The 27,567-nt window shown below is 41.9% G+C and overlaps 1 protein-coding gene and 1 long non-coding RNA gene across 7 annotated transcripts in view; one reads left to right on the top strand and one right to left on the bottom strand.

Moving 5' to 3' along the window:
* UNC5C (unc-5 netrin receptor C) overlaps window positions 1-27,567 on the bottom strand; it is a 534,770-nt gene that overhangs the window by 41,553 nt on the left and 465,650 nt on the right. For 4 of the 6 annotated variants that reach the window (XM_068232277.1, XM_068232291.1, XM_068232300.1 and 1 more), the window contains 2 exons: window positions 18,034-18,099; window positions 4,695-4,886 (listed from right to left, as the gene is read on the bottom strand). In XM_068232277.1, coding sequence (XP_068088378.1) covers window positions 4,695-4,886; window positions 18,034-18,099 — 258 coding nt within the window. The remainder of the gene's footprint in view (window positions 1-4,694; window positions 4,887-18,033; window positions 18,100-27,567) is intronic. The other 2 variants (XM_068232283.1, XM_068232308.1) reach the window with 1 other exon arrangement.
* Window positions 505-22,087, top strand: LOC137504216 (uncharacterized). The gene is made up of 3 exons (XR_011019446.1): window positions 505-588; window positions 4,707-4,908; window positions 21,753-22,087. It is a non-coding gene; the product is annotated as an uncharacterized lncRNA (long non-coding RNA).

Below are 27,567 nucleotides of genomic sequence, written 5' to 3'. Positions count from 1 at the left end.
AACTGGTTTTGAATTGTGCAGTCTATCTTGTTTTCAGTATTTAACTAGTGCAAAAAGGGCCCATTTCCACTACCTATTGGTGCGAATGCGGCTAGCTAGCCGAATCGCATCACTTCTGCCACCGGCCGCATCACTTCCGCATCTCCCCAAGCGGAAGTCAATTGAGGAGATGGGAGGTGGCTGCGGGCGGATGCGGGCGTGCGAAAATCTGCAGCATGCTGCAGATTCTTGCGTCGCGCCGCACCGCACAACATGCACGCAGTGGAAACTCTTCCTTTGCCGTGCATGTGTTTCAGGACACCTGCGGTGCAATGCGGCTATGTAGCCGCATCGCACCACTCCTAGTGGAAACAGGCCTTAAAGATTTATTGTAAAAAAAAAAAAAAAAAAAAAAAAGTAGATGGGGCTGCTTGCATTTTTAACACACATCTGTGAGAGATAACTATGATCCTGAAAGCTACAGTTAAAAGTGTTTTTTTTTTCTACAGTTAAAAGAGTTTACAATATCTACTTTGAAATGCACTCTGTGGACACTTACTGTGAAGACCCCCCTTCTACAATGGTGGTAAAATCTCCTTCCCTTCATGTGTAGGTCATGCATTCTTGTGCCTTGGACTAACCTAGGGATAAAACGCTTTTTTTCCAAGCTAAATAAGCCCAGCTAGTCTAACATTTCTTATGTGAGACTTTATATCCATGTGATGATTAATGTAGTACACTGTTTTTGTAACTTTTCTTTTAACCTCCCTGGCGTTTTGATTCCGTACGGCGCACGGCTGCAGGAGGTTTTTTTTTACCTATTTTTGTTTCATGTAGCTAGCCTATCGCTAGCTACATGATTCCCCCCTCCCTGCTCTCTTCCACCCTTCAGATCGCTGCCGGCATGAATACCTGTCAGGAAATCCCGTTCTGAACGAGATTTCCTGGAGGGCTTCCCCCGTCGGCATGGCGACAAACTGAATGACATCATCAACATCATCGATGTCGTAACGTCACAGGGAGTCCCGATCCACCCCATAGCGCAGCCTGGCAGTGATTGGCCAGGCTGCGCAAGGGGTCTGTGGGGGGGCCATCTTTTGCAGCGGGTAGCGGCGGATCGGCGGCAGCGATCGGGTAAGACACGCAGCTAGCAAAGTGCTAGCTGCGTGTATAAAAAACAATTTATGCAAATCGGCCCACCAGGGCCTGAGCAATCCACCGCGGCGTTACTGGACAAGCTGAGCTTGTCCGTAACGCCCAGGTGGTTAAAACGCTTTTCTATGACATGATGTTGAAAACTTTATACATATTCCATATGTGCCCCTACAGGCAATTTATACAGTGGAAGTGATAAACTAGTATCAATTTCCTCTTTTTATTCACCCAAACATTTTACTTGCCATTGAATAAGGTTACTGAACTTAACTTATGATAACTTATTATCCATCAGTAAACACTGTCAATAAATAGGTTATCCTGCTCATTCTCTTCTTCCAATAGTTTAAGCCACTGGTTTAGAAAGAGTATAGAGCTCAAGTACTCTGACCAAGGCTTAACAACACTAGCCACACGCTTGTTTCAGGTGTGTGATTCAGACACCTTTAATGCTAAAAGCTTGGCATGAAAGCCTGGCATTGTTTAAAAGGAAGCAAATAAGGCAGCAGACATACCCCTCTCAGTACTGGCAACTTTACATTCTATCTTTAATTTACCTGCCTATATAGCCACCCAGTGAAAAGCCTTGAATACCTTTCGATGTTGGCTACTTTTCAAAATAATCCATAAGGTAACTCAAGTAGGTCCACAATCTAACAGGGAGTGAAGAGTTTTATCAGTGCTGGCTCCATCCCTTGTGTGGATGACAACACTCCAGGCTCTGCATTGGTGCAGGGATCATAGGATAACATCAGCACTACCTGTAAATGTACACTAGATGAAAGCCTATGGAGTACACCAAGGGATTGTTTTCAGTAGCAGCTTTACAGAGTGGTAAGTAAGGCTAATGCAGCCTTAGGCCCCGTTTACACTTAATCAGTTGGTATGCGTTAGTGTGCATTAGTACGCGTTAGTGCGAGTTGGTACGCATTTTTTCCATAGCAGTGCATTGGGAAGAAGATTTCAGTTAAAACACGTTAAGTGTAAAAGGAGCCAAAGGAAAACATGGACATTACTTTGAAAATCCGTTTTCTTTCTGTTTTAATTGAGAGCAACTGATTAAGTGTAAAAGGGCCCTTACTGTTTTGCTTAATTTATTGCTGATAGTTTAGGTCCATTTTAAGTATTCTCACTGTTTGGCTCTATAGATTTGATTAATATTTTATCATTTACTGTATTATTTATTATAGCAGACAATAGTAAAACGGTATAAGAATTTTAGAAGAAATCCTTATGTATTGAACATATGACAACTGTCAATAGGATACAATGCAAGTTTAAGGGACATCGGAAATTAAGGTGATATGAAGGCTGCCATATTTATTTCCTTTTAACTGCTTGCCAACCACTCCACGCCAATTGGCGTGAACACGGCAGCAGCCCCAGGACCACTCCACACAGAATGGCGTGAATGGCCTTCTATGGGGATAACAGGAGAGCGCACGTGCCAATCTCTGCTTGGAAAGCTCCGCTTCCGCTTCGCCTTTAGTCTCCCAGTGGTGATCACCACTCTAATAAGGCTGTACAGCACTGCGATCTAAAGGTGGCCACACACGATACAATAAAATTATTCGATTTTACAGTAATCCGATAAAAATGATTGCATCTCTCGAAAAAATCGAAAGCTCTGTTGGTGGGGAGAAAATGGGAGGGGGGTAATCACTTGTGTGCTGAGTTGTGCGGCCCTGCAGCGAGGCCTTAAAGCTGCAGTGGGCCAATTTATGAAAAAAAGGTCTGGTCACTAGGGGGGTTTAACACCACCGTCCTCAAGTGATTAAACAATGCAAGTAGCCTGGCTGTCCTGCTAATACTCTGCCTCTAATATACTTGGCCATGGCCCCTGAACAAGCATTTTTTGCAGTAATTTTTCACATGCATTAATTTTCCAGTTACGATTCAGAATATAATAACAAGTTTGTGGGCAATCTTGATTTTGTGTAACATGCACATTGCAGTCCGAAGAAAAAATAGTGCATGAGAAAACATATGGGAAAACGCATTTTCGCATTTCTGCATAAATGCCTTAAAGGCTATGGGCATAAGAAAGTTATATCCTTGCAAAATTACAGATCATAATTATGATTATATGCAAAATGCTTCCATAATCTGAAACTTCGCATTATGATTTTGCATAATAAATAATAATTCAAATTTTCACAGTATAATTAATGCTAGGCAAAATTCAAACTTATCACATTATATATATATATATATATGTAATGTCCCAGCATATGATAACAGCAAACGAGTGTATTCTCCTGGCGAATTATTATGTAACGAAGACAGCTGCACCAAAATAATTCTATAGTTCGGAACAGAATGAATGCATACATTCAACTTTATCAACATGTGCAGTAAAGAATCTGTCATTACAGGCAATGATACCACATAATGCCTGCAAAGACTGCCCTAGACTTGTCCTAGAAATGCTTTGTCATAAAAAGTATTAAGAACATGCTTCTAGAGACAGGATTATCCTCAATAACGTATATATAAAATATAGGGAGGCATGGTGGCGTAGTGCATAGCACCAGAGTCTAAGTTTTGAATTTTAATCAGGGCACTAGGTACACGGAGTCTCTCTTCTCACTGTGTAAGTGAGTTTCTTCCAAGGACTCCAATTTGCTTTCACATCCCAAAAAATTATACAAATAACCCCCCCCCCCATTTCATCCATATAGGCCTAATGCTGGGAATACACGGTTCGTTTTGTAGCTGATTAGATGGTTCGATAGATAATTTCTGACATGTCTGATCTCCCTTTCGATTATTTTGCTGCTCGATTTCTGATAGAAGTGAATGGAAAAAGATAAGAGAGAGCTGAAATCGAGAGGCAAAAATGATCGAGAGCAGAAACGCACGGCAGAAACGAACCGTGTATTCCCAGCATAAGACTATGGTAGGGATTAGATTGTGAGCTCCTGAGTAACAGTTAGTGACATGACTATGTGCTCTGTAAAACACTGTTGAAAATGTTACTGTACCTCTGTAAAAATAATAATAACACAGTACTTATAATAAATAAAACTTAATCAGCTTACTACTTGTGTCTGATAGCCTTACTTAAAAAAATGTATTAAATCAGAAAATTATTGCCAGAGGGTTATTTTACCCATGTTAGATCACTTTGGGGCACATTTACCAGCCTGGGGTAAAATGTCAGTGCATTGCTTACTTGCTACGTAACTAGCATGCTACGTAACTAGCATAAGTATTGGTAAAGTTGGTGTGTGCTACCTGCGCACGGAAATGTTATTCTAATTTGGTGAGTATTCCTCTTTGTCACTTGTTAAAAATGTAAGAACTTTAGAGAAATCCAGGACTTTTTCCAATTATTTTTTTTTAAAGCTTAAAGCCAATGTGGCAGTTAGCAATAAATGTTGGAAATTAACTCCAGCTTTGGAAGGCGGCACAGCAAATCAGTATGCTTTTAGTGTGGTCTGAGGTTGTGTAGAGAGGCTGGCTCTCTCTAATGGCCTTCAGCATTGTGACTCACACAGTTACGCTGTAATATGTTTGTGCGTATGTCCAGCAATCATTCATTATTTAAGCTCACTCACCTTGTCTCGCAGCTTTAATGTTGACGGCCTGGAATCCTCCATTTAGTGCAGAAGTGTCAATGATGTCAGACTCAAAACCGCGATGGTTTTTTCGGTAGACAAACAAAGCTATGATAACGGAGATGGCCAGGCAGACGATGACAGCAATGACAACTCCAACATATAGGGCTACGTTGTCTGAACTTGGAGCAGCTGTAAGGGCAGAAAATTATCAGTGAGTTACCGGAAGCAGATTCCTTGTACATTTGTATGCCTTTATATTTGTATACAATATGAGATCTAGCATTTTATAATGATCACACTATCTATTAAATATTACAATACAACCTCATCATTCAGTCAATTCAGTGATAAATGTTTGATTGAAAATTTGTGATCTGGATGTTGAAGGCATGCTATGGTTGTTTTTTGTTCCATACCTACCCCTGGTCCAAGACATTTTATAAATGCTTGACTTGCGTGAAGCAGGTGTATAAACATTAATTACTTAAATTTCATCTATGTAGTCTCCAAAAAATATCTTATGTTGCAATATAGTCAATACTGGGTAACATACATACATAAATGATGCACGGATTGTGTGCACAGTACAGAATGTACAGCAACACAAGTGCAAAAATACATATGTTGTTAATGTAAAGTATGATCATATCCTATATTACAACTCTTGTACACACTCGCCATGGGACAGCAAAGTAGAAACAGGAAACTTGGCTAACAATTTGCTAGTGACCAAACTACTGCCAGCAGTTTCTTTCTAAGTTGCCTTAAAATAACAAACAGGAAAATAAATACAAGCTATCCAGTTCCTATCTAACCTAAATGTTAGCTCTGTCTAACTAACACATAAGAAAATAAACTCACACTAAATAAATAACAAGGCAACTTACAGGACTTGGTCTTTGCATAGTACCATAATTGCAAAGCTCTTCCCTTATTCTCAGCCTCTGGGCACAGACTGAGAAACTGAACCAAGCCTAAGTCATTTTTTTCCATAGTAATCAGGGAAAAAACAATGTTATATTTTTCCTTTCCTTTGAAACATAAGCCGTTGCTCAATTAACTTTTTTCTCCTGACCTTTCTCTTAGGAGATCATTTTTCATCATCTCTTTAAAATAACTTTCAGCACTTTTTCATTGAAAAAGTCCAAAAAGTAGGTGAAAAGGCACGATCAAAATTATTTTAGGCATTTTATTGACAAAATGTAAAAAATATCACCTAGAAGAAAACTCTGGAGAAAAAGTTAATTGAAAAGGGGTCAAAAATGTTGGCTACCACCTTGTGATAATGCACAGAGGCACAAATTAACAAGAAGTCTAATCAAAGTAATACAGATAAAACGACTCTTCTTCTTCCTTCATATCTGCCCATTTTCAATTCAGTTTTTCTCCTGAGTTTTCTCCTAGGAGATCGTTTTTTATCTTCTCTTTAAAATACTTTTTCAGTATTTTGAAACTTAAAGGGTGTCAAAAAGAAGGTGATAAGGTAGTATCAAAGTTATTTAGAATGTTTTCTTGCTTGCTGGTGGTTTAACAGGCATTCTATTGACAAGTAGTGAAAATATCACCTAGGAGAAAACTCAGGAGAAAAAGTGAATTGCATTTGGGCAACCCTGTCTGATTTCTCACACTGTATTAACAAACAAGTCGTACAGTTCAAGTGCGGAGGTGGCACACCTTACCCAAGATGTGGGTGCTATGGCCTGTGAATGCTGAGCCCCAGCATCCAAATTCACAACAAGGTACAAAAAGTCCAGGTCAGCACACCTTTTTCAAGATACGAATTTTCTCAATTTATTGCTCCATCAGCACGTGAAAACTTGACAATTGTTTCGGGGCCACAGCGGGTCCCCTTCTTCAGAAAGTGCAAACAAACAATACACCAATCAGTGCACATAAAATATATACTCTGCAAAGTGGGAAGCCACCCATGTCCATCAAAGACCAGCTCCTCCCCTCCATCCCTCTCATCACATGTAAACACTGTACAGTATAAATCATCATGCAGTAAATCTTATGTTACCTGTCTGCATAACAGTAGCGTGGCATCTGTCTCTCTAATATTGCAGCTAGCCACGCATAATCAGCCTGTCTATTAATGCCCACAGGAGCAGTGTCATCTTACCCCCGTGTGTCACTCAATGCCCAAAGGGGCGGAATTCCGTCTCTATTCAAATCCAATAGGTCGCTGCTTCGCGCCACGGCCATTCCAGCCGTTACCGAGCGCTCTCAGTGTCCATTACTATGGTAACGGCATCACTTCCGCCGCCTATTCTCCCTCGTCGCATCACTTCCGCCGAGCGGTAGGAGCCTCCCACACCATGTAGCCATGGTAACCGCTAACACGCTGCGTACCTACAGACGTCGCTCTGGACGTCATGGTGGATCACCCAGGCCTACCCACAGCGCCACCCACGTCACACCGTGGGCACTGGCCTGGGATCCACCGGCCAATCCTGGCTCTCTCCGCATAAAGTGTGGTCATCTCATTGTACGGTTGCCTCAGCAACCATAAACAATAAGCAACCACACACGGCCGCAGCACGGACGCAGTACAGGGAGGGCAGAGGCAACCCAAAACAGCGCGATGCGCATGCTAAACAAATAAGTGACACACCGGTGATGACACCAATCTCGTTACAGGGCAGTATAATGTAACTTCAATGGCTCTCTACAAGACCTACTGCGCGAGATGCAGAATCAGGCCAAATGCTGGAAGGGAAAAGGAAGGAAGGAGAGAACTGTGAAAGAGGAGAAACAAAGGAGGGGAGGGAGGAAAAGACGGGGGGGGGGGGGAAGGGGAAGAGACAAGAGGGGGAAAATAGAAAAGATAAAGGAAGGGATGGGCGGAGAGGAAGGGAGGGAAAAGGGGGAAAGGAAAGAACAGAAGGACAATGTTGATCATGAGGGCAACAACAATTCCCAACAGACTATCAATGTGAATGTACTCCCAATGAGGCGGACCCCATCCCCCCCATCCCACATGTCAAAACCCAGAGATCAATTCAAACAACAAAAACAGCAAAGCATGAACAGCATGACAACACACTTGAACACATGAGCTGTCTACTCCCATAAGTTAATAGTCTTGTATTATCTATCATTAAGGAAACAGTTCAAGGAATTATATTGGTTCAGTCCTCTAGGAAAGACGGAATCCAGCGTATATATCCAATATGCCTCTTTTTGAAGTAACAGTCTGTCCCGATTGCCACCCCTCCGTGGTTTTTTGACACTGTCAATGACCAGTCCCTCAAGGTCACCAGTGCGATGACCCATATTGGCAAAATGCACCGCCACTGGTTTGTTTACATCTAGAGTTTTACCTTTCTGTAGCGCCTCAATGGCAAGTCGAATGTCACTCCTATGGTGTTGAAAGCGTACCTTAAAGGCATTCGTGGTCTTCCCCACGTATGCCAGTCCACAGGGGCACCGTAACATATATGTGCAGTATTCTGTATTACAGTTGTAATAATCCTTGAGATAGTATCTCTTTCCACTCCTAGGGTCAGAAAAATATTTTCCAGTGATTAGAGAGTTGCATACATTACACTTATAACATTTGTAGCAGCCCTTCCTGTCTGAAAAAGTAAATGGAGGTTTTTCATATTTGTTCATGGGGTCGGCTTGTACCAATATGTCCTGTAAGCTTTTACTTGACCTGTATGAGAGTATAGGGGGTTCATGCAGGATTGGATTCAAGTCTGCATCAGATTGTAAAATGGTGAGGTTTTTGCCCACTGATTTCTTAAGAGTCATTGCCATTGGATTATAATCGTGGACCAGGGCTATATTATTTTTGGCTGTTCTTTTCTCCCTACCCTCCATTATATCTGTGGCCCTTTGAAGGGCCTCAGTAAGTACATGCTCTGGGTACCCTCTCTCAAGGAACCGCTCTTTCATGACCTCCAGTTCACAAGAAACCTCCTCCTCCACATTACATATCCTCAACACTCTCAGAAATTGTGATATGGGAAGGCTGTTAATCAGATGTTTCGGATGGGCACTGTTATAGTGTAGCAAAGTATTACGATCAGTAGGTTTCCTATAGATGTTCGTACTCAGCCCTCCATCCTTCTTTGTAACCATTACATCCAGGAAGGGTACCCTCACATCTGACACCTCTGGATTGAACACTATCCCCTCAAATAATGAATTCAAGAATTTGATGAATGTCATAAGTTCATTGGATGTCCCTCTCCACAATAGGAACACGTCGTCAATGTACCTCGTCCAGAGGACCACATGGGCAAGGTACATTGGCGAGCAAAACACCCATTTCAACCTATTTCGACCTATTATCTCGGGTACGGACTCCGCCACACAGCCACTAGCGAGGTTTGTAGATTTCCATCTCCAACCCCTGGTACAGTCATTACCAGCATACCTCAAGGATACGGGGCACTTCCTGCAAAGGCTGACCACTGTTGGGGAGGTGAGTGATGAGATTCTACTGTGTACAATGGATATCAGTTCCTTGTATACCTCGATCCCCAATGATGAGGGGTTGAGGGCTGTGAGACACTTTTTATCCAAACAGGACAATAAACTTTTACCAGCGGAGTTCATCCTTGCTGGTTTGGAGTTGATTCTCACAGAGAACTGTTTCCGATTTGAACGGGACTGGTATAGACAGTGCAGGGGGACCGCGATGGGTAGCTCAGCAGCGCCCGCATTTGCCAATTTGTTTGTTGGCTTTCTGGAGGAGACAGGGGTGTTTTGCTCGCCAATGTACCTTGCCCATGTGGTCCTCTGGACGAGGTACATTGACGACGTGTTCCTATTGTGGAGAGGGACATCCAATGAACTTATGACATTCATCAAATTCTTGAATTCATTATTTGAGGGGATAGTGTTCAATCCAGAGGTGTCAGATGTGAGGGTACCCTTCCTGGATGTAATGGTTACAAAGAAGGATGGAGGGCTGAGTACGAACATCTATAGGAAACCTACTGATCGTAATACTTTGCTACACTATAACAGTGCCCATCCGAAACATCTGATTAACAGCCTTCCCATATCACAATTTCTGAGAGTGTTGAGGATATGTAATGTGGAGGAGGAGGTTTCTTGTGAACTGGAGGTCATGAAAGAGCGGTTCCTTGAGAGAGGGTACCCAGAGCATGTACTTACTGAGGCCCTTCAAAGGGCCACAGATATAATGGAGGGTAGGGAGAAAAGATCAGCCAAAAATAATATAGCCCTGGTCCACGATTATAATCCAATGGCAATGACTCTTAAGAAATCAGTGGGCAAAAACCTCACCATTTTACAATCTGATGCAGACTTGAATCCAATCCTGCATGAACCCCCCATACTCTCATACAGGTCAAGTAAAAGCTTACAGGACATATTGGTACAAGCCGACCCCATGAACAAATATGAAAAACCTCCATTTACTTTTTCAGACAGGAAGGGCTGCTACAAATGTTATAAGTGTAATGTATGCAACTCTCTAATCACTGGAAAATATTTTTCTGACCCTAGGAGGGGAAAGAGATACTATCTCAAGGATTATTACAACTGTAATACAGAATACTGCACATATATGTTACGGTGCCCCTGTGGACTGGCATACGTGGGGAAGACCACGAATGCCTTTAAGGTACGCTTTCAACACCATAGGAGTGACATTCGACTTGCCATTGAGGCGCTACAGAAAGGTAAAACTCTAGATGTAAACAAACCAGTGGCGGTGCATTTTGCCAATATGGGTCATCGCACTGGTGACCTTGAGGGACTGGTCATTGACAGTGTCAAAAAACCACGGAGGGGTGGCAATCGGGACAGACTGTTACTTCAAAAAGAGGCATATTGGATATATACGCTGGATTCCGTCTTTCCTAGAGGACTGAACCAATATAATTCCTTGAACTGTTTCCTTAATGATAGATAATACAAGACTATTAACTTATGGGAGTAGACAGCTCATGTGTTCAAGTGTGTTGTCATGCTGTTCATGCTTTGCTGTTTTTGTTGTTTGAATTGATCTCTGGGTTTTGACATGTGGGATGGGGGGGATGGGGTCCGCCTCATTGGGAGTACATTCACATTGATAGTCTGTTGGGAATTGTTGTTGCCCTCATGATCAACATTGTCCTTCTGTTCTTTCCTTTCCCCCTTTTCCCTCCCTTCCTCTCCGCCCATCCCTTCCTTTATCTTTTCTATTTCCCCCCTCTTGTCTCTTCCCCTTTCCCCCCCCCCCGTCTTTTCCTCCCTCCCCTCCTTTGTTTCTCCTCTTTCACAGTTCTCTCCTTCCTTCCTTTTCCCTTCCAGCATTTGGCCTGATTCTGCATCTCGCGCAGTAGGTCTTGTAGAGAGCCATTGAAGTTACATTATACTGCCCTGTAACGAGATTGGTGTCATCACCGGTGTGTCACTTATTTGTTTAGCATGCGCATCGCGCTGTTTTGGGTTGCCTCTGCCCTCCCTGTACTGCGTCCGTGCTGCGGCCGTGTGTGGTTGCTTATTGTTTATGGTTGCTGAGGCAACCGTACAATGAGATGACCACACTTTATGCGGAGAGAGCCAGGATTGGCCGGTGGATCCCAGGCCAGTGCCCACGGTGTGACGTGGGTGGCGCTGTGGGTAGGCCTGGGTGATCCACCATGACGTCCAGAGCGACGTCTGTAGGTACGCAGCGTGTTAGTGGTTACCATGGCTACATGGTGTGGGAGGCTCCTACCGCTCGGCGGAAGTGATGCGACGAGGGAGAATAGGCGGCGGAAGTGATGCCGTTACCATAGTAATGGACACTGAGAGCGCTCGGTAACGGCTGGAATGGCCGTGGCGCGAAGCAGCGACCTATTGGATTTGAATAGAGATGGAATTCCGCCCCTTTGGGCATTGAGTGACACACGGGGGTAAGTTGACACTGCTCCTGTGGGCATTAATAGACAGGCTGATTATGCGTGGCTAGCTGCAATATTAGAGAGACAGATGCCACGCTACTGTTATGCAGACAGGTAACATAAGATTTACTGCATGATGATTTATACTGTACAGTGTTTACATGTGATGAGAGGGATGGAGGGGAGGAGCTGGTCTTTGATGGACATGGGTGGCTTCCCACTTTGCAGAGTATATATTTTATGTGCACTGATTGGTGTATTTTTTGTTTGCACTTTCTGAAGAAGGGGACCCGCTGTGGCCCCGAAACAATTGTCAAGTTTTCACGTGCTGATGGAGCAATAAATTGAGAAAATTCGTATCTTGAAAAAGGTGTGCTGACCTGGACTTTTTGTACCTTGTTGTATTAACAAACAAGGGGCCATATGCAATTCACTTTTTCACCTGAGTTTTCTCCTAGGAGAAACATTTTTTATCTTTGATTTAATATAACTTTTTAGCACTTTCCATTGGAAAAAAAGTATCAAAAAGTAGGTAAAAAGTACTATCAAAATTATTTTGAGTATTTTTTTGCTTGCTGGTGGTTTACAAGGGATTTTATTGACAAGTTTTAAAATATCACCTAGGAGAAAACTCAGGTGAAAAGGATAATTGCATATGGCCCAAGGAATCAAACCAAGTCATTAGTGTCATAAAGGTGGATTTTTTCCATAGTTACTCTTTTAATGAAGTCCAGCCATCGTCTTTTCCAGCACAGTCATGCTCAGTGAAGCAAGCACACTTGCATATGAGAAGCATATAAGAATCACATGTACAAAACATTTGAGAAGCCCTGTATTAAAACATTGGTGACATGTGGTGTGTTTGAAGTCATACTAAAGCAAAAAAAGTAAAAAACAAAACACGTTCACATACACACATACACAGCAGAGCCAATTCAGCAATGACATGCTACATTTGTGACTTGTTTCCAGCAATGAGCTGCAGCAACTAGTTGCTAGAAAAACCTGTTACTAATTACTACCTAATGATTAGTCAGCCTGATTAGTGGCTAGTAGTAATGACTAGCTGCTTTTTCAGGCAATTCCCCTAAAATGCACTGGAATCTAGTTACAGCTCTTATGTGATGTCTCTCATGGACATGTCACTGACACAAGCAACCCTCCCCCCTCTTCTCCTACACCACTACCACCATCACCACTACTTTTCATAGAAAGTAGTGTATGCAGGACCAGAGTTACATGTTGGAAGCCTACACACACAGGTCCTAACCTCTGACCCCCACCAAGCCAGCACATCCTAATGCAAACTTCACTGCAAGTGTGATGGCTGCTCTAATTCCCTGACCTGGCTTTCATCTATCCCCACTCTCCTGCCTGGCATACCCATACTCACCTTCCTGGAGTTGTGCTGATGTAACCAGCCTGGTGCCATTGAAAGCTGGATGGGCAGCCCCACCCATACATCCTTTCCAAATCTCTATGCTCCCTCGGCAGTAGCTAACTTCAGATTACAATATCTGCATTTTAAAAAAATCTATCCTGCTCTCTAAGATACCAGACACTATGATAACTGTGGATTAAATACATACTGTATAAGCAGAATGTGTTGGTTTACCATTTACAAAATATCTGTAGAAACTGTGCTTAAAGAGAACCCAAGCAGAAGCTTCGTTTCAGAAACACATACTTACCCAAGGGGAGCGAAGCCTCCCAAGCTTAATGAGGCTTCCCTCGCTGTCATCTGGACCCCGGTTGCCACTCCAGCTGATTGGGGCCACGCTCCTCTTCTAGCATGAGCATGACCATTGAGAGCAGCTGTACACAAGCGGTTTCAGCCTCCTGCCCAGGCACAGAGGTACTTGTGCAGGCGCTGTACAGCCGCACTTGTGCTAGAAGAGGTTTTAGACCCCAATCAGATTACCGACAAGCCCTTGTTGGTAATCTTTGAAGGTTCTGCTCTCGGCAGCATCGGGACCAGAGGACAGCGAGGGAAGCCTCATTAGAATCCAGTGGCTTCCCTCTTCTTAGTTAAACATGTGATTGTGTACTCAGAGATTTGCCTCGGTTGCACTTTAAAATCAAGTTGCAGAAATGTTGAGGAAAGATAAACCTGCAATACAGCTTAACTAAGAATAACTGATGAATATAAATCTCCCCAATAAACTTGCAGATAGTATAGCCAACCTTTCCAAGGCATGTACATACCATATAGCTTGCTCTAACTATTATGCCACAAGTAGTGTTCTTGTGCTTGAGCTTCTATCTATCTATCTATCTATCTATCTATCTATCTATCTATCTATCTATCTATCTATCTATCTATCTGTCTGTCTGTCTGTCTGTCTGTCTGTCTGTCTGTCTGTCTGTCTGTCTGTCTGTCTATCTATCTATCTATCTATCTATCTATCTATCTATCTATCTATCTATCTATCTATCTATCTATCTATCTGTTTTCATAAGCTGTTTAGTGTGAAACAATATACTGTATAATTATTGTGAGGATCTAATGGTCAATGTATTTCATAAATCCCATAGCACAAACATAAAACAGCATCTGTGTGGTGCTGTATCAAGCAGCAGGGCTGACAAAAAATCATAGCATTCATTTTGAGGAGGATCCAAACATATGACACAAGTAGCACTAATGAATGCACTGTGCAACAGGGAGAACATGTAGATGGCCAGTGCTTAGTGAAAGTCATCTAAATAGCATTTATGGCTCTTTTATGGCCATCCCTTGGAGAATTTTATGAGAGGGCTCTTATTCTGCATAACCTTCTTAAACTCTTTCAGTAGAAATGGCAGCTGGCTCAATCCAGATTCGTGTGCTGATACATTTAAAAGCCTTCCCTAAACTGTATGTAGTATAATATTGTTTATTTTCCTTGGACAGCTCTCCCTGCAGTGAGAATTGCTGCACTGAACACCAGACTATTGATAAGCCAGGGATATGGACTGGCCTACCACAGCTAGCAGCTTCACAAACCCAGTAAAAGCTTTCCTGCTGCCTGCTGAACACAGCACAACAAATACAAGGAAAAGCAAGCATGATGGCAACATTATTTTCCCAAACACTGAAAACATATATCATTAGTGTTAGATATCTCAAAACAAAATTACTGAAGTCAAGCCACATAAAAAGCAAGCTTGGCTACATTGCTTAGTCCTGCACTAGAGAGAATGAAAAGGCTTTTTCTTAAAAAAGAAAATACTGTGTATATCTGTATAGCAATATTTATATGGTCCTTTAGACATGTAAGCAGGCACCAATGGACTGAGACTGCAGCATTGACCTCCTGTGCTATATAACCCAACAATTAAAGGAAACCAGAGATGATGTAATAAGCAGCTTTTATACTTACCTGGGGCTTCCTTCAGCCCCATGCGGGCCATAGGCTCCATTGCCGTTCTCCTGGGCCCCTCCATTCATCCACTGTCCCCACCGGTATATAGCTCCATCATGGCCAGTCATGGTATACCATGCGTGCATGGCTGTGACGTGCTGCCGTCACTGGGAGTGTTCTGTGCCTGTGCAGCTAGTACTGTAGTAGCTAGTAAGCGTGACAGGTGTGCACCCGCAGCTGAGCAATATACCAGGGACACAACAGAGGAATGGAGGGACTCAGAAGACCAGTAATGGCGCCCATGGCTGGCATGGGGCTGGAGAAAGTTCCAGGTAAGTATAAAAGCTGCTTATTACATCATCTCTGGCACATTTTAATATTCCCCCTCACCCCTATAACAATTATCGCTACCATCACACCATATACTCCTTATGGAAGGTGTAGCTACTGTGCCTAGCTTCACCTAATAAGAAGTGTAGCAGCCATAATGTCCTTCTCCCTCCCATAGCAAGCATGTGGACTGGTTCCCCCAATAACAAGTGCAGCTACATTTTATGTGCGAAGCATTGCAGAATAGTACAGCAGTAAAGTATGTAAGTATGTTACCTGCACTGGATCAGTGTGTTACACAGTTTGTGTAATGCCCAGTACAATGTATTTGCACTGCCAGCACATGAAAATGTTACTGACCACCACCAGGAAAGTGGCAAGGTAAGTAATTTAGTAGTGTTTGTGCTATTGCAGTACCATGCCTGAACCTCTCTTTCTCAAACAGCCTGGAAATATTACAGAAATGTTGCAAGGGACTGCAGTTACATTATTATTATATTACCAATATTTCAGGGCAGCCAGTGACTGCCTATAAACAAATGATCTATTCAATCTGTTCTTTTTATCATCCATTAAAATCCTATTTTCTTATTAAATGTCAATCAGCTGTGCACATGTTATGCAGTTCAATGTAACAAGATCATCTGGGAACTTGGTTGGTAAAAAAGTTACACATGTGTGCAATTGTTTTGGCATCCCCCTCTAATCACTAATGGTGAAAATGATTAGTGGGTTGGATCAAGTGTACCATTGCTCAATAATCTTCTCTGTGATCGGGGATGACCCAGATATGGCTGCAGAAATATTTTTTTTAGCTATCTAGTCCAAGAAGTTTTTCTACTGCACAAGATTTACTATCCTCATGTTTTTATGGGCTTTGTTCCTCATAAGCACCTAATTCACAGTATGGAATCCGTAATACAGATTTATTCCTTCATATTCAAAGTCAGCCAGACAACACTATACTGTAGGTATCAGGGAGAGATCAGCACACTTGCTATATCTGTTGAAAGCTGAGACAAACAGCTTGCAGCTTTAGAGATTTTGTTCTGTACTTAATATAGTTCTGCACAAAAGGAAAAAAATAAGATTATGAAACAGTTCTGTTTTTTTTTGTTTTGTTTTTTGTTTTTTTTTGCAAATCCTTCCGTTACAGCAACCAATAATTGCATTAGTTAAGAAATAAGTTTGTGAATACTTTTCCAAAAAGCCTGAACTTGCAGAGCGCTTTCGGAGCAGGAAAAAATGGCACATACCGCAATGGAAACTTTCTGGCACACCATTGACAAGCACGGTAAACGTAATTTACCGTTTTGAAGTGCAACATTTTGGCACACAGCCGCTATTTAAGTGCAGGGCAGAAATGATGGAGCAGGGCACTTCAAAACAGTAAATTATGTTTACCGTGCTTGTCAATGGTGCACCACAAAGTTGCTATTTTTCCTGTTCCGGGCCCTGTGGGCATGGACTGATGCCAGGCACCTGTAGCATGCAGCATCTGGTAGAAGAAATCAGTGTCATTCCTGCTCCCTATCGTTCACAACTGTGCGCCATTTTTTCCCAGGGCCACTTTTGACTGTATGTGAGCGCTTCCTCTATTTCAGCAGAAAGAGAGCTGTGTCTTGGCCCAATGATGAGCACATCACATTGCTTGATAACACCATATTCACGTATCATCCTGATTGCTATTAGAGTTTGCCTTGTTCACTTTCAGGGCTAGTTGGGATTTAGTGGGACAACTTCTGTGGTTCATCATTGCCATTTTCAGAGACAAATATATATTGATATACTTGATTGTGAAGGGAAATATTGAAACATGTTGGTACATTACTGACAAAACAGGTGGTGTTGTTGTGGTTAATTTGTGCACTGGCATTTAGCTTTAACATAGCTGCTGGTTACCAAGAAGCAGTTCTTGTTTAGGGTACTAGAGCTTAGCCATAAAATAGCTGAACCTGGCTGCTTATTTACAAGGTTGCTTGCTGTTAATTGAGGTGCTTAGTTTGGGCACTGGTGCTTCACAAAATCTTTGCCAATGCTAGTGCATAGAAAGTTTCTGCCCTTCATGCTTGGGTTAGTGGTTAGGATTAGGAATTTCATGAAAGAGTTAGCACTATTGGGAGGGATAGATGGAGGTTAGGACCAGAGGTGAGGTGTAGGATCAGGAATTGAAAATTAGAGTTAGTTGTCAGAAATAGAAAAAAAACGTTGGTGAGGAGGTTAGGGTTAGACATTCGGATAAAGGATAAGGGTTGGTGTCAAGAAAGGCGTTAACGTTAGGAAGAGGAGGTTAGGGTTAGGCACCAAATTTTTTTTACCATTATGGAGATGGATTAGGGTTGTAGCGAGCATTACCTATAAGGGTATAAATGGATGAGTAGTGCCCAAATACCAAAGAGAGAAAACAAATCACAAAGCCAAAACATCAGCATGTTGGTAACTCTGCACCCACACAAAATTTGCAAGCAGCAGATTTAAATGAGCCCTATTACTGATGACAAAGCTAAACTACTTGAACTTGTCCCAACCTTCTGCAAGCTCACCCTGTACACATGACTGATTGTCCTTGGTTTCTTTTGCTGTTCATTAGGATGAAAAGAACAAAAGTGGAATTGTTGTTTTGCATGAGAAAATAAATTACATCAACAGAAGATGAATAGAAAGAAAATAAATAACAGAGCACTTTACTTGTATTTTGATATACTCTGAAAATGACTTCACCAGGTGCAGTCTCTCATCACTCTATCTTATTAATAGTTACTAACAGAGAAATAAAGCAAAAACATAAAAACTAAAAAACATAAAATAACTTACAAGGATATCCAATTTCCTTCTCTGTTTTCTGCTCATGAGTTCTGGGTGAAAGAGGATAAATTGGGCCTTAAAAGAAAAACAAAACAAAAAAGGGAAAACAAAAGAAAAGAAAAGGAAAATCATATGAATGAAATGAACAGATGTAAAATAATAAAATAATCATGGAAATTAATATGGTGTAATTAGATGGTAAGAATGGATGGAAGTTTTTATACTGCTCTGGTAATGCCTGCCTGACAGCTTTCTCCGCAGCTAATAAGCAGGCCGACTGACGTGCAGCCAATTCCGGCAATTTCTCTGAACTCACAAGCTGTGGAAAGCTTAAATACTTTCTACTGTGGAACATAAGTGTTAATGGATCTATTTTATTTAAGATGTCAAAGGTCATTTGACTACAAAAAAATCTTTATTTAAATGCTTGCTATTTGCCTTGGCGGTGAAAAAATGTGCTGGGACTCGCTATGTAGATAGAGTTTTGGTTGAATACCAATAGATAAATAGTCTTATGGCTTTGTTTATTGGCTTTCATTGCAGCAAATCTATCAAGGGAATTTCTACTTCCTGAGCATAGCCATCCATTCATTCAAATTCATGTTAACTCTTACAATGCAGTGCATTAGCTTAGTCATCTGTACTGTAGAGTTGCATTTATTTACAAGAAAAATAAAATACAGGAACGACAAAAAACTGTGGAGGAACCAAATGATGTGTCAAAGTAGAATGCCTATGTGTGTCTTTTTGGTACGTTAATCTACTCCAAGCTGTGAGCTAGAGATACCTAGTGTGTGTTTAGAACGGTCCATGGAATTTGAGTGGTTTTATTTGAATTCTTTGCATGGGCACCATGACAAAAGCCTTGTTGACTCATGTAGCTTGGAAGCTAAGTAGAAAGTTAACTACCAGATAAAAGTACAGTTCTGCAGCTTTGTTTAGGAGAACAGAGCTTTCACTGGGATAATTTACAATATGATGGCACAGGTGTAGAATATTTAGTCTTCCTATGGGCTTTGTTTTTTTTGCTACAGATCCATGTTTACCATCCAGAACTTTGATATAAAGCCAGATTGTCCCCTGCAGTGGATAATGGCAACAGTCATCCCCACTCTACTCAGAAAGCAGCATGTGTGGAGATCCTGTGTCTGTGGACAACTTCAGAACACGTTTGTTTTTTTGTACCAAACATGCCACTACTGATGAAATCAAGGGACTAACTAATTAAATACTAAGACTGGAGAATAGAGGAACACTTAAAGAGACTCCGTAACAAAAATTGCATCCTGTTTTTTATCATCCTACAAGTTCCAAAAGCTATTCTAATGTGTTCTGGCTTACTGCAGCACTTTGTACTATCACAGTCTCTGTAATAAATCAACTTATCTCTCTCTTGTCAGACTTGTCAGCCTGTGTCTGGAAGGCTGCCAAGTTCTTCAGTGTTGTGGTTCTGCTATGAACTCCCCCTTCCAGGCCCCTCTATGCACACTGCCTGTGTGTTATTTAGATTAGAGCAGCTTCTCTCTTATCTTTTACAAGCTGGGTAAATCGTCCTCTGAGCTGGCTGGGCTTTCACATACTGAAGAATTACAGACAAGGGCAAAGCTGTCTGCACTCTGCAGGAAGAAATAGCCTGACACTTCAGTGGAAGATAGCTGCAGGGGGAAAGAAACACACAAATGATCTCTTGAGATTCAAAAGGAAGGCTGTATACAGCCTGCTTGTGTATGGATGTATTTTCTATGTGTGGACATACTGTACATCAACCTACTTCCTGTTTTGGTGGCCATTTTGTTTGTTTATAAACATACTTTTTAAAACTGTTTTTAACCACTTTTAATGCGGCGGGGAGCGGTGAAATTGTGTCAGAATCTAATAGGAGATGTCCCCTAACGCACTGGTATGTTTACTTTTGTGCGATTTTAACAATACAGATTCTCTTTAAGGAACACAGCTAATCTGAACTGGGTTGTTTTAGCACAAAGAAATCTAATATTGATCATTGCCTGTAGCACCCACATACCTATAACATCTGGAAAAGTGGCAAAACACCAAAAAGAGTTTTTATATGCCAAACCGTCAATTCATGTAATAATATAAAACAACTGGCAAAAATATAGCTTCTTGTTAAAACTCCTTTATATATGACGATATGAATCATTAAAATTTTATAGTACACATATTTTTTAACAAAGCAAATAAAACGTGTAAACAACCTACTTAAATATTGAAACCCAGGCAACTATTTGTCCCTACTTTCCCAGAGAGAAGTGCACTGAATAGAAAAAGGTTTACCAGATAATTTCTAGAAGCAAAGTACATTATAGGCCACATTAGGTAGATTAATTTCAATTTCCGAAATGACAAGAAAAAGGGGGAGTCAATCAGTGAGGGCCCACTCAGGTGCTAATACAGCATCTGTATAATCTCCCACTGTGGGCTGCATGCAGTGCAGGGAGCAGCAGCTATTACCAACTGCTAGCAAAATAAACAATGGAGGAAGTGAGGATATCTCAAGAATCACATATCACAGATGTAAAGAGTAGCATATAATACTGGCTGAGAGAAGAAGATAAAAATAGCCTTCTTTAAAAAGGTCATCCAGACTTCAGCTTCATTTTTAAAGAAAATATGAACAACCAGTTTAGCAACCTTCATTGAAAAATGACAGCTGAAATCTGCTGGGTTTGTAAGGAGAATCCAAGCCAGGCTATATATTTATATTTCATTTAAAGGACCACTATCGTGAAAATGCTAAAATGTAAAATACATGTAAACACATACAAATGAGAATTCATTTCTTCCTGAGTAAAATGTACCATAAATTACTTTTTCCCTATGCTGCTGTCACTTATAATAGGTAGCAGAAATCTGACATTACCAACAGGTTTTGGACTAGTCCATCTCCTCATAGGGATTCCCACCATGGCCTTTATTATTTATAAAAACATAATCTGCAAAAAATGTATACAAAGATGCTGCCCTCCCTGATCAATGCACACTTTTTTGGCAGTTGGATGGAGCAACTGCCATTTACTAAGTGCTTTTGAAAATAAAGAAAACCCTGAGAAACCCCCATGAAGAGATGGGCTAGTCCAAAACCTGTCAGTCCTGTCAGATTTCTAGTACCTGCTGTAAGTGACAGCAGCATAGGAAAAAAGTTATGTATGGCTCATTTTACTCTGTACGAAACGTACTTCTCATTTGCATGTGTTTACATGTATCTTAAATTTTAGCATTTTCGCAATAGTGGTCCTTTAAGTAACTGAGTGCCAATTGCATTTGATATCTTTTACATTTTGTTGTACCTAGCTAACATTTCAGATATTTCAAATAGATGCTTACTTACTGAAGCACAAAACAATTCCATCTCATTTAATCTGGAGGTCCAGTTACAGACAATACTGTTACATTAACTGATGCTTTATGCACAGGAGTACAGCTCATTACCAGATAATCGTACTACATAGATCCATTCATCCTGGCATAAGGCTAACACTGGTTATACCATTATTAAAGGTGTCAGTGTCTTTACCAGCAAAAATAGACGTGCAATCATCAAAGCAGCCTATGCGGAGTGCACATCCATAATTAATCCACACGTAATTATTACATGATAATTAAGACAGGCAAGTGCCTTAATCATATAAAGGAAGGGGAAGGCTGAGGATCATCTTTCCAGAAGAGCATTGAGATTCATGACTATTCCTTTGTGTTCCTTTTATCAGATTCATGAACAAGCATGGACAAGGTTGTCAGCATCGAAAGGAACGCAAGTTTGACAAACCGAACAGCTAATTGACTTGCGCTAATTATATAGAAGACGTAGCAGCTGGTCGTCCTGTGATAACAAAGTTAGGCATAATGCTGCCACTTTGAATTCAGCAGCAGGTAATGGGGATCTACTTTATGTACTTCAGTCATCAGAACATCACACCGTGTATTATCATACAAAGAACCTGCCTCATTTATGCTGTACAGCAAGTTATCCCGTTCTACCACAAGAACAAAAACAATACAGCTATGGAATCACAGTGTCCCTCCTCCCACTCCACCAAGAATAAAGATCATGATTTGTAAGAACAATTTTACACTGTGATTGCAACTAACACACCTTCTGCTGAAGAGGCGACGGAGAATAATACATTCCACTGCAGTCTTTTAAAATTACATAGCTACTTTTTGTTTCCATTACAGATTATCCTCCACACACATTTCTATAACAATACAGGATAGAATATGTCGTAACGCAGAGAAAGCAGACCTCTGTCTACGCTGTGTGAATTCACAAATGTACTTTGTCAAGGCTACCCTGAGTGAGACATTCGTAAATACATATATATATATATATATATATATATATATATAGATAGATAGATAGATAGATAGATAGATATAGATATATATATATAGATATATACCAAGGGATTCTATGCAATTCTATGCAAAGCATGCACGCAGCCTGGAGATCCCAAGTCCCCACAAGAAATATATACATACAGAGGGGCTGCAGCACACAACTTGGTGAGCTTAAACACGTTAATCGCCCATTTGAGTCATAAGGAAACATGGAAATATGAATACCTTGCTCATCAGTTGTTCTTTCAGTTATAACTGCCAGAAACTGATATATAACTGACAGCAACTTATATATTTCAGTTCTGACAAAATTTTGTCAGAACTGGAAGGGATCGTTGCTAGAAGAAAATGATGGGCTTCTGAGAGGAACTGATGGCGAGCAAAGTATGCAATATTCATTTACAGGTGCATCATGTGTTAATTTTAAATAATTTTACTCGGTTCAGGTTCACTTTAAAGCGTAACCAAGAGCCTCTGTCACTGCTTTCTTGTTGTGTGCTGCAGCCCCTCTGTATTTCTATTATATATATTTAGCAGTTACCTTCACACTTTAGTTTGCAACTAGCTATAATTTTTCAGATATGTCAAAAAATAAATTGTGCTTCATTGTGACCATGACCACAGCAACCAAATTTTTTCTGCCATAGCAATCCATCGTTTCAGATTGTATTGTTAATGGCCACCTTTAGACAATAATAGTATTTGGCAAATACATCTGAATGACTTGCATGTATACACACAGTACAGCTGTCAGTGTACACCTATAATTGCCCAATAATGTAAAACAAATATTAACCACTTCCCTACCACAGGTTATTTCCTCTTTAAAAACAGAATAATTTTCACATCATGCTCCTCCCATTTATTTGCCAATCACTTTATTGCTACATGATCTGTGCATGGAGGAAAAACGTTTTAGCTATTTATTTAGGAAAGGGTTCTTTGCAGTAAGAGTGATTAAGATGTGGAATGCATTCCCAATAGAAGTAGTTATGGCAAATTCTGTACCTGCTTAGATGATTTCCTTGGGTTGAAAGACATCCATGGCTACAATTACTAGGTAATGTCCAATAATGTTGATCCAGGGATTTTATCTGATTGCCATCTGGAGACGGGAAGGAATTTTTTACCTTTTGGGGCTAATTGGACCATGCCTTGTTTTACCTTCCTCTGGATCAACAGGGATATGTGAGGGAGCAGGCTGGTGTTGTACTTTGTTTTCTGGTTGAACTCGATGGACGTATGTCTTTTTTCAACCCAAATAACTATGTAACTATGTAACTTATCACACCAAAATGATATTTGGGACAAAATTTAGAGAAACTTAACTCACTTTCTGTTTCTCTCATCGGTGTCATAAAAAAGAGAAAATGAGGAGAAATCTCAACAAAAAGTTCCCGGATGGTATATGGAGACTTTAGAGAACGATTAAAAAAGCTGGCAAGTTTTTATTGCCCTCTGTGTTTCTGCAGGAACATTTTCACTTTCTTCCTGTTAATCTTCTTTGTGTCAGAATTTACAGGAAGTAACAGTAACAAATGGTTCTAACACACCCCAGTACATAAAGACCTGAAGTTCTAGATCAAAGAAGAATTTAGCACATTTTTCATTGCTTTATACAAGCACAAGACAAGATACATTTTTGTAGCTATAAGTACTTTGTGTTTATTTCCATTTTATAAGCTGATGGATACCAAGGAAGCTGGCTCTAATAAAAAGCAGTAATTATAGCTTCATTCTTATCTGGGTTGGAAAAATACATGTTCAATCAAGTACAACCTCTTAAATAGGGATGATCGGAAAGTGCAATTTCCGATTCCACGGAAATCCTGAATTCCGTCAGAACGAAATTCCATAACCGTTACATTCCGGCGGAATTTACAATTTCAGTAATCTCATTTGAAACCTCTTTTTTTAAACATCGTATGCCATGGGACCTAGTGGCTGTTCCACCGGTTTTTTTTTTTTTTTTTTGGAGCAGCAGGAGTTGTCGTAGGCCATGGGACCTAGAGGTGGTTCCATGGAAGTCATAAAAAAAATTTGTTTACAGCAGCAGGAGTTGTCGTAGACCATGGAACCTAGAGGTGGTTCCACGGCAGTCATAAAAATGTTTTGTTTGCAGCAGCAGGAGTTGTCGTAGGCCAATTATTGTAGTCATCTAATTATTGTATTGTATCATTATCTTATGAATCAGTGAGAGGGGCCTTGTAATTGTCACTGATCCATGACTCGTTCATTTTTATGAACGTTAGTATGTCCACATTGTCTGTGGACAGACGGGTCTGTTGGTCAGTGACCACTCCACCTGCAGCGCTAAATACTCGCTCAGAAAGAACACTGGTGGCAGGGCATGCAAGAATCTCCAGTGCATACTGAGCGAGTTCAGGCCAGGTATCCAGTTGTTTTGTCCAATACTCCATGGGGTCATCATTACTCTCCATATTGTCTGGAGCACTGGCCGACCCCAAGTAATCATTCACCATACGGGCCAGCCGCTTGCGGTGACCACTTTGTCCGCTGGTGGTGCTGCTGCTAGAAGGAGTATCTGGCATTGGCTGGTAAAATTCCTACAGCATACTCAGCAGGTTCACAGATTGGCTATTGGTGCTGCTGCTGGGAGTGGGACCACCAGACCTTTGCTGAGTGTGATGAGGATTGGTAGCTTGGGCCCGTGATACAGGCGCAGGAAATGCATCTTCTACCCAACGAAGAAGGGCATCTTGGATGTGGCTCATCCTGGCTTCTGCTTGGGAGGGGGGTATGAACTGCCGCATTTTCCCCTTGCACCGGGGATCTAAGATGGAGGCCACTCACATGTCAAGCCTTGATTTTAAAGTTTTAATCCGGGGTCCTTAAGGAGGCACTGGAGCATATGTGCAGCCATAGGGAAGAGATGTCTGCCATTTATCACCTCTTCCTAGCTGTCAGAACTGTCATCATGCTCCAGCTCCACATCATCTGAATCTTCTTCCCACCCCCGGACAATGGGCTCTTCCGCTTCCACAAGCTCTGCCTCCTCATCCCGGACTGGAGCATGCTCACTCACTCCCCCACTTGACTGACCACTGTTCAGTAGGGCTTCCTTCCCCTGTTCGAGCAGTTTGTCAAGAGCCTTGTCCAGCATGAAGACAAGAGGGAGCACCTCTGATATGCTGCAGTGCTCCTCACTGATCACTTTTGTTGCCTACTCAAATGGCTCCAACACTTTGCACACCTGTCCAATCAGCTGCCACTGGTCCCCAGTAATGTATTCTAGTGACGCTGTTCTGGTGGAAGATGTCTGAGACAGGTATAGCCTGACCGCCATGCGCTGCTCCCACAACCTCTCCAGCATGTGGAGGGTGGAGTTCCACCGCGTCGGACAATCGGAAATAAGCCTATGCTGCGGCAGGCTATGGCGGCGCTGCAGCAGTTTCAAGGCCGTGGTGGCAGTTGCCGAGCAATGGATGTGGGCTGACACTTTTTTGCGCTGAGGCCACAGCGACCTTCAACCCATCAAAACTCCGTAAAAACTTCTGGACTACAAGGTTGAAGACGTGGGCCAAGCAAGGTAAGTGGGTATAGCCACCTTCCGAAATGGCGGCCAGCATGTTGGCACCATTATCAGACACCACTACACCTGTGTCCAATTTTGGGGGGGTCAGCCACTGCCGAATCTGATCGTGTAAGGCTGCAAGGATTGCAGATACGGTTTGCCTGTTCTCATTCCAGTTTCAGCACTGCTTGGCATCGATGGTGCTGCAGACCAGTGTAGGAGCGGGACCACTTGCTGGGAGGCTCAGCAATGGCAGACTGGCCTTGGTCAGAACAGGTAGCAGAGGGAAGTGGAACAGGCCTCCCCTTCAACCCACATGGCGGCACCACCAGCTGAGATGCCCCAGATCTTGCACCCTCCTCAGCAGCACCATGGAGGGTGACCCAATGGGCAGTAAAAGTTAGATACTTTTCCTGCCCATGCCTGCTGCCCCAGCCATCCATAGTGAAGTTCACCTTGCCACCGACAGCGTGATCCATAGACCGGCCGACACACTCCACAATGTGCTGGTGAAGGGCAGGGATAGCATTCCTGGCAAAATAATGGTGGCTGGGGATCCGCCATTGTGGAGCAACACTGTTCATCAGTCTGCAGAAGGGGGCACAGTCCACAAACTAGGCAGCAGCTGGTGGCCCAACAGCCTTGCCAGGAGCGCATTATTTATGACCACAAACGGATCACTGGCAGGGAGCATCTGCTTCCTCTGCAACATTTCTGGCACAGATGTCCTTCGAAAGTAGCCAAGCCCCTTATAAAAATATGGAATGTGCCTTAACTACTTTGATTGTTTAGCTATTCTATATTTTAACTAATGTTTCTGTGAAGAATCCTATTCTTAACAGGTAGTAAGATCTCCTTCCCTCCATATAGTAACATAGTAACATAGTTGTTTGGGTTGAAAAAAGACATCCATCCATCGAGTTCAACTGGAGAATAAAGTACAACACTAGCCTGCTCCCTCACATATCCCTGTTGATCCAGAGGAAGGCGAAAAACCCTTACAAGGCTTGGTCCAATTAGCCCCAAAAGGGGAAAAAAATTCCTTCCCGACTCCAGATGCCACCAGATAAAATCCCTGCATCAACACCACTGGGAATAACCTAGTAATTATAGCCATGGATGTCTTTCATTGCAAGAAAAGCACCTAATCCCCCCTTAAACGCAGATATAGAATTTGCCATAATTACTAAACGTGGACTCGGTGGCGGCCCCAGGACCGCCTAATGCCATTAGTAGTAAGGTCTTTGGGGTGTGGTTTGCGGGCGATCGTGAGCGCCAATGCACGCACATCCCCACTCTGATGGCGCAGCTCCACTCCACCTTCAGTCGCCCAGCTGTTAGACTGTTAGATGACGAAACTGCTGTCTTTTATTGCTGTACAGTGCTGTGATGTAAGGCATCGCTGTACTGGGGACAACCGTGTGACACGGCTGACCCCTCCAGAAGCAGGGAAGTGATTGGCTGTCATAGGCTGGCGGTGGGCGGGAGGGGGTAGTATAAAAATAGAAAAAAAAAATAGGCATATTTATTTAAAAAAATAATAAAACAAATATTTATAAAAAAAATAAATAAACATCTAGGGGGCGATCAGACCCTACCAACAGAAAGGTCTGTTGGTGGGGAGAAAAGGAGGGGGGGGGGGAATCCCT

This window comes from Hyperolius riggenbachi, chromosome 1, assembly GCF_040937935.1.
Source record: "Hyperolius riggenbachi isolate aHypRig1 chromosome 1, aHypRig1.pri, whole genome shotgun sequence".
Classification (NCBI taxonomy): Eukaryota; Metazoa; Chordata; class Amphibia; order Anura; family Hyperoliidae; genus Hyperolius; species Hyperolius riggenbachi.
This window is presented reverse-complemented; position numbering and strand designations above follow the sequence as displayed.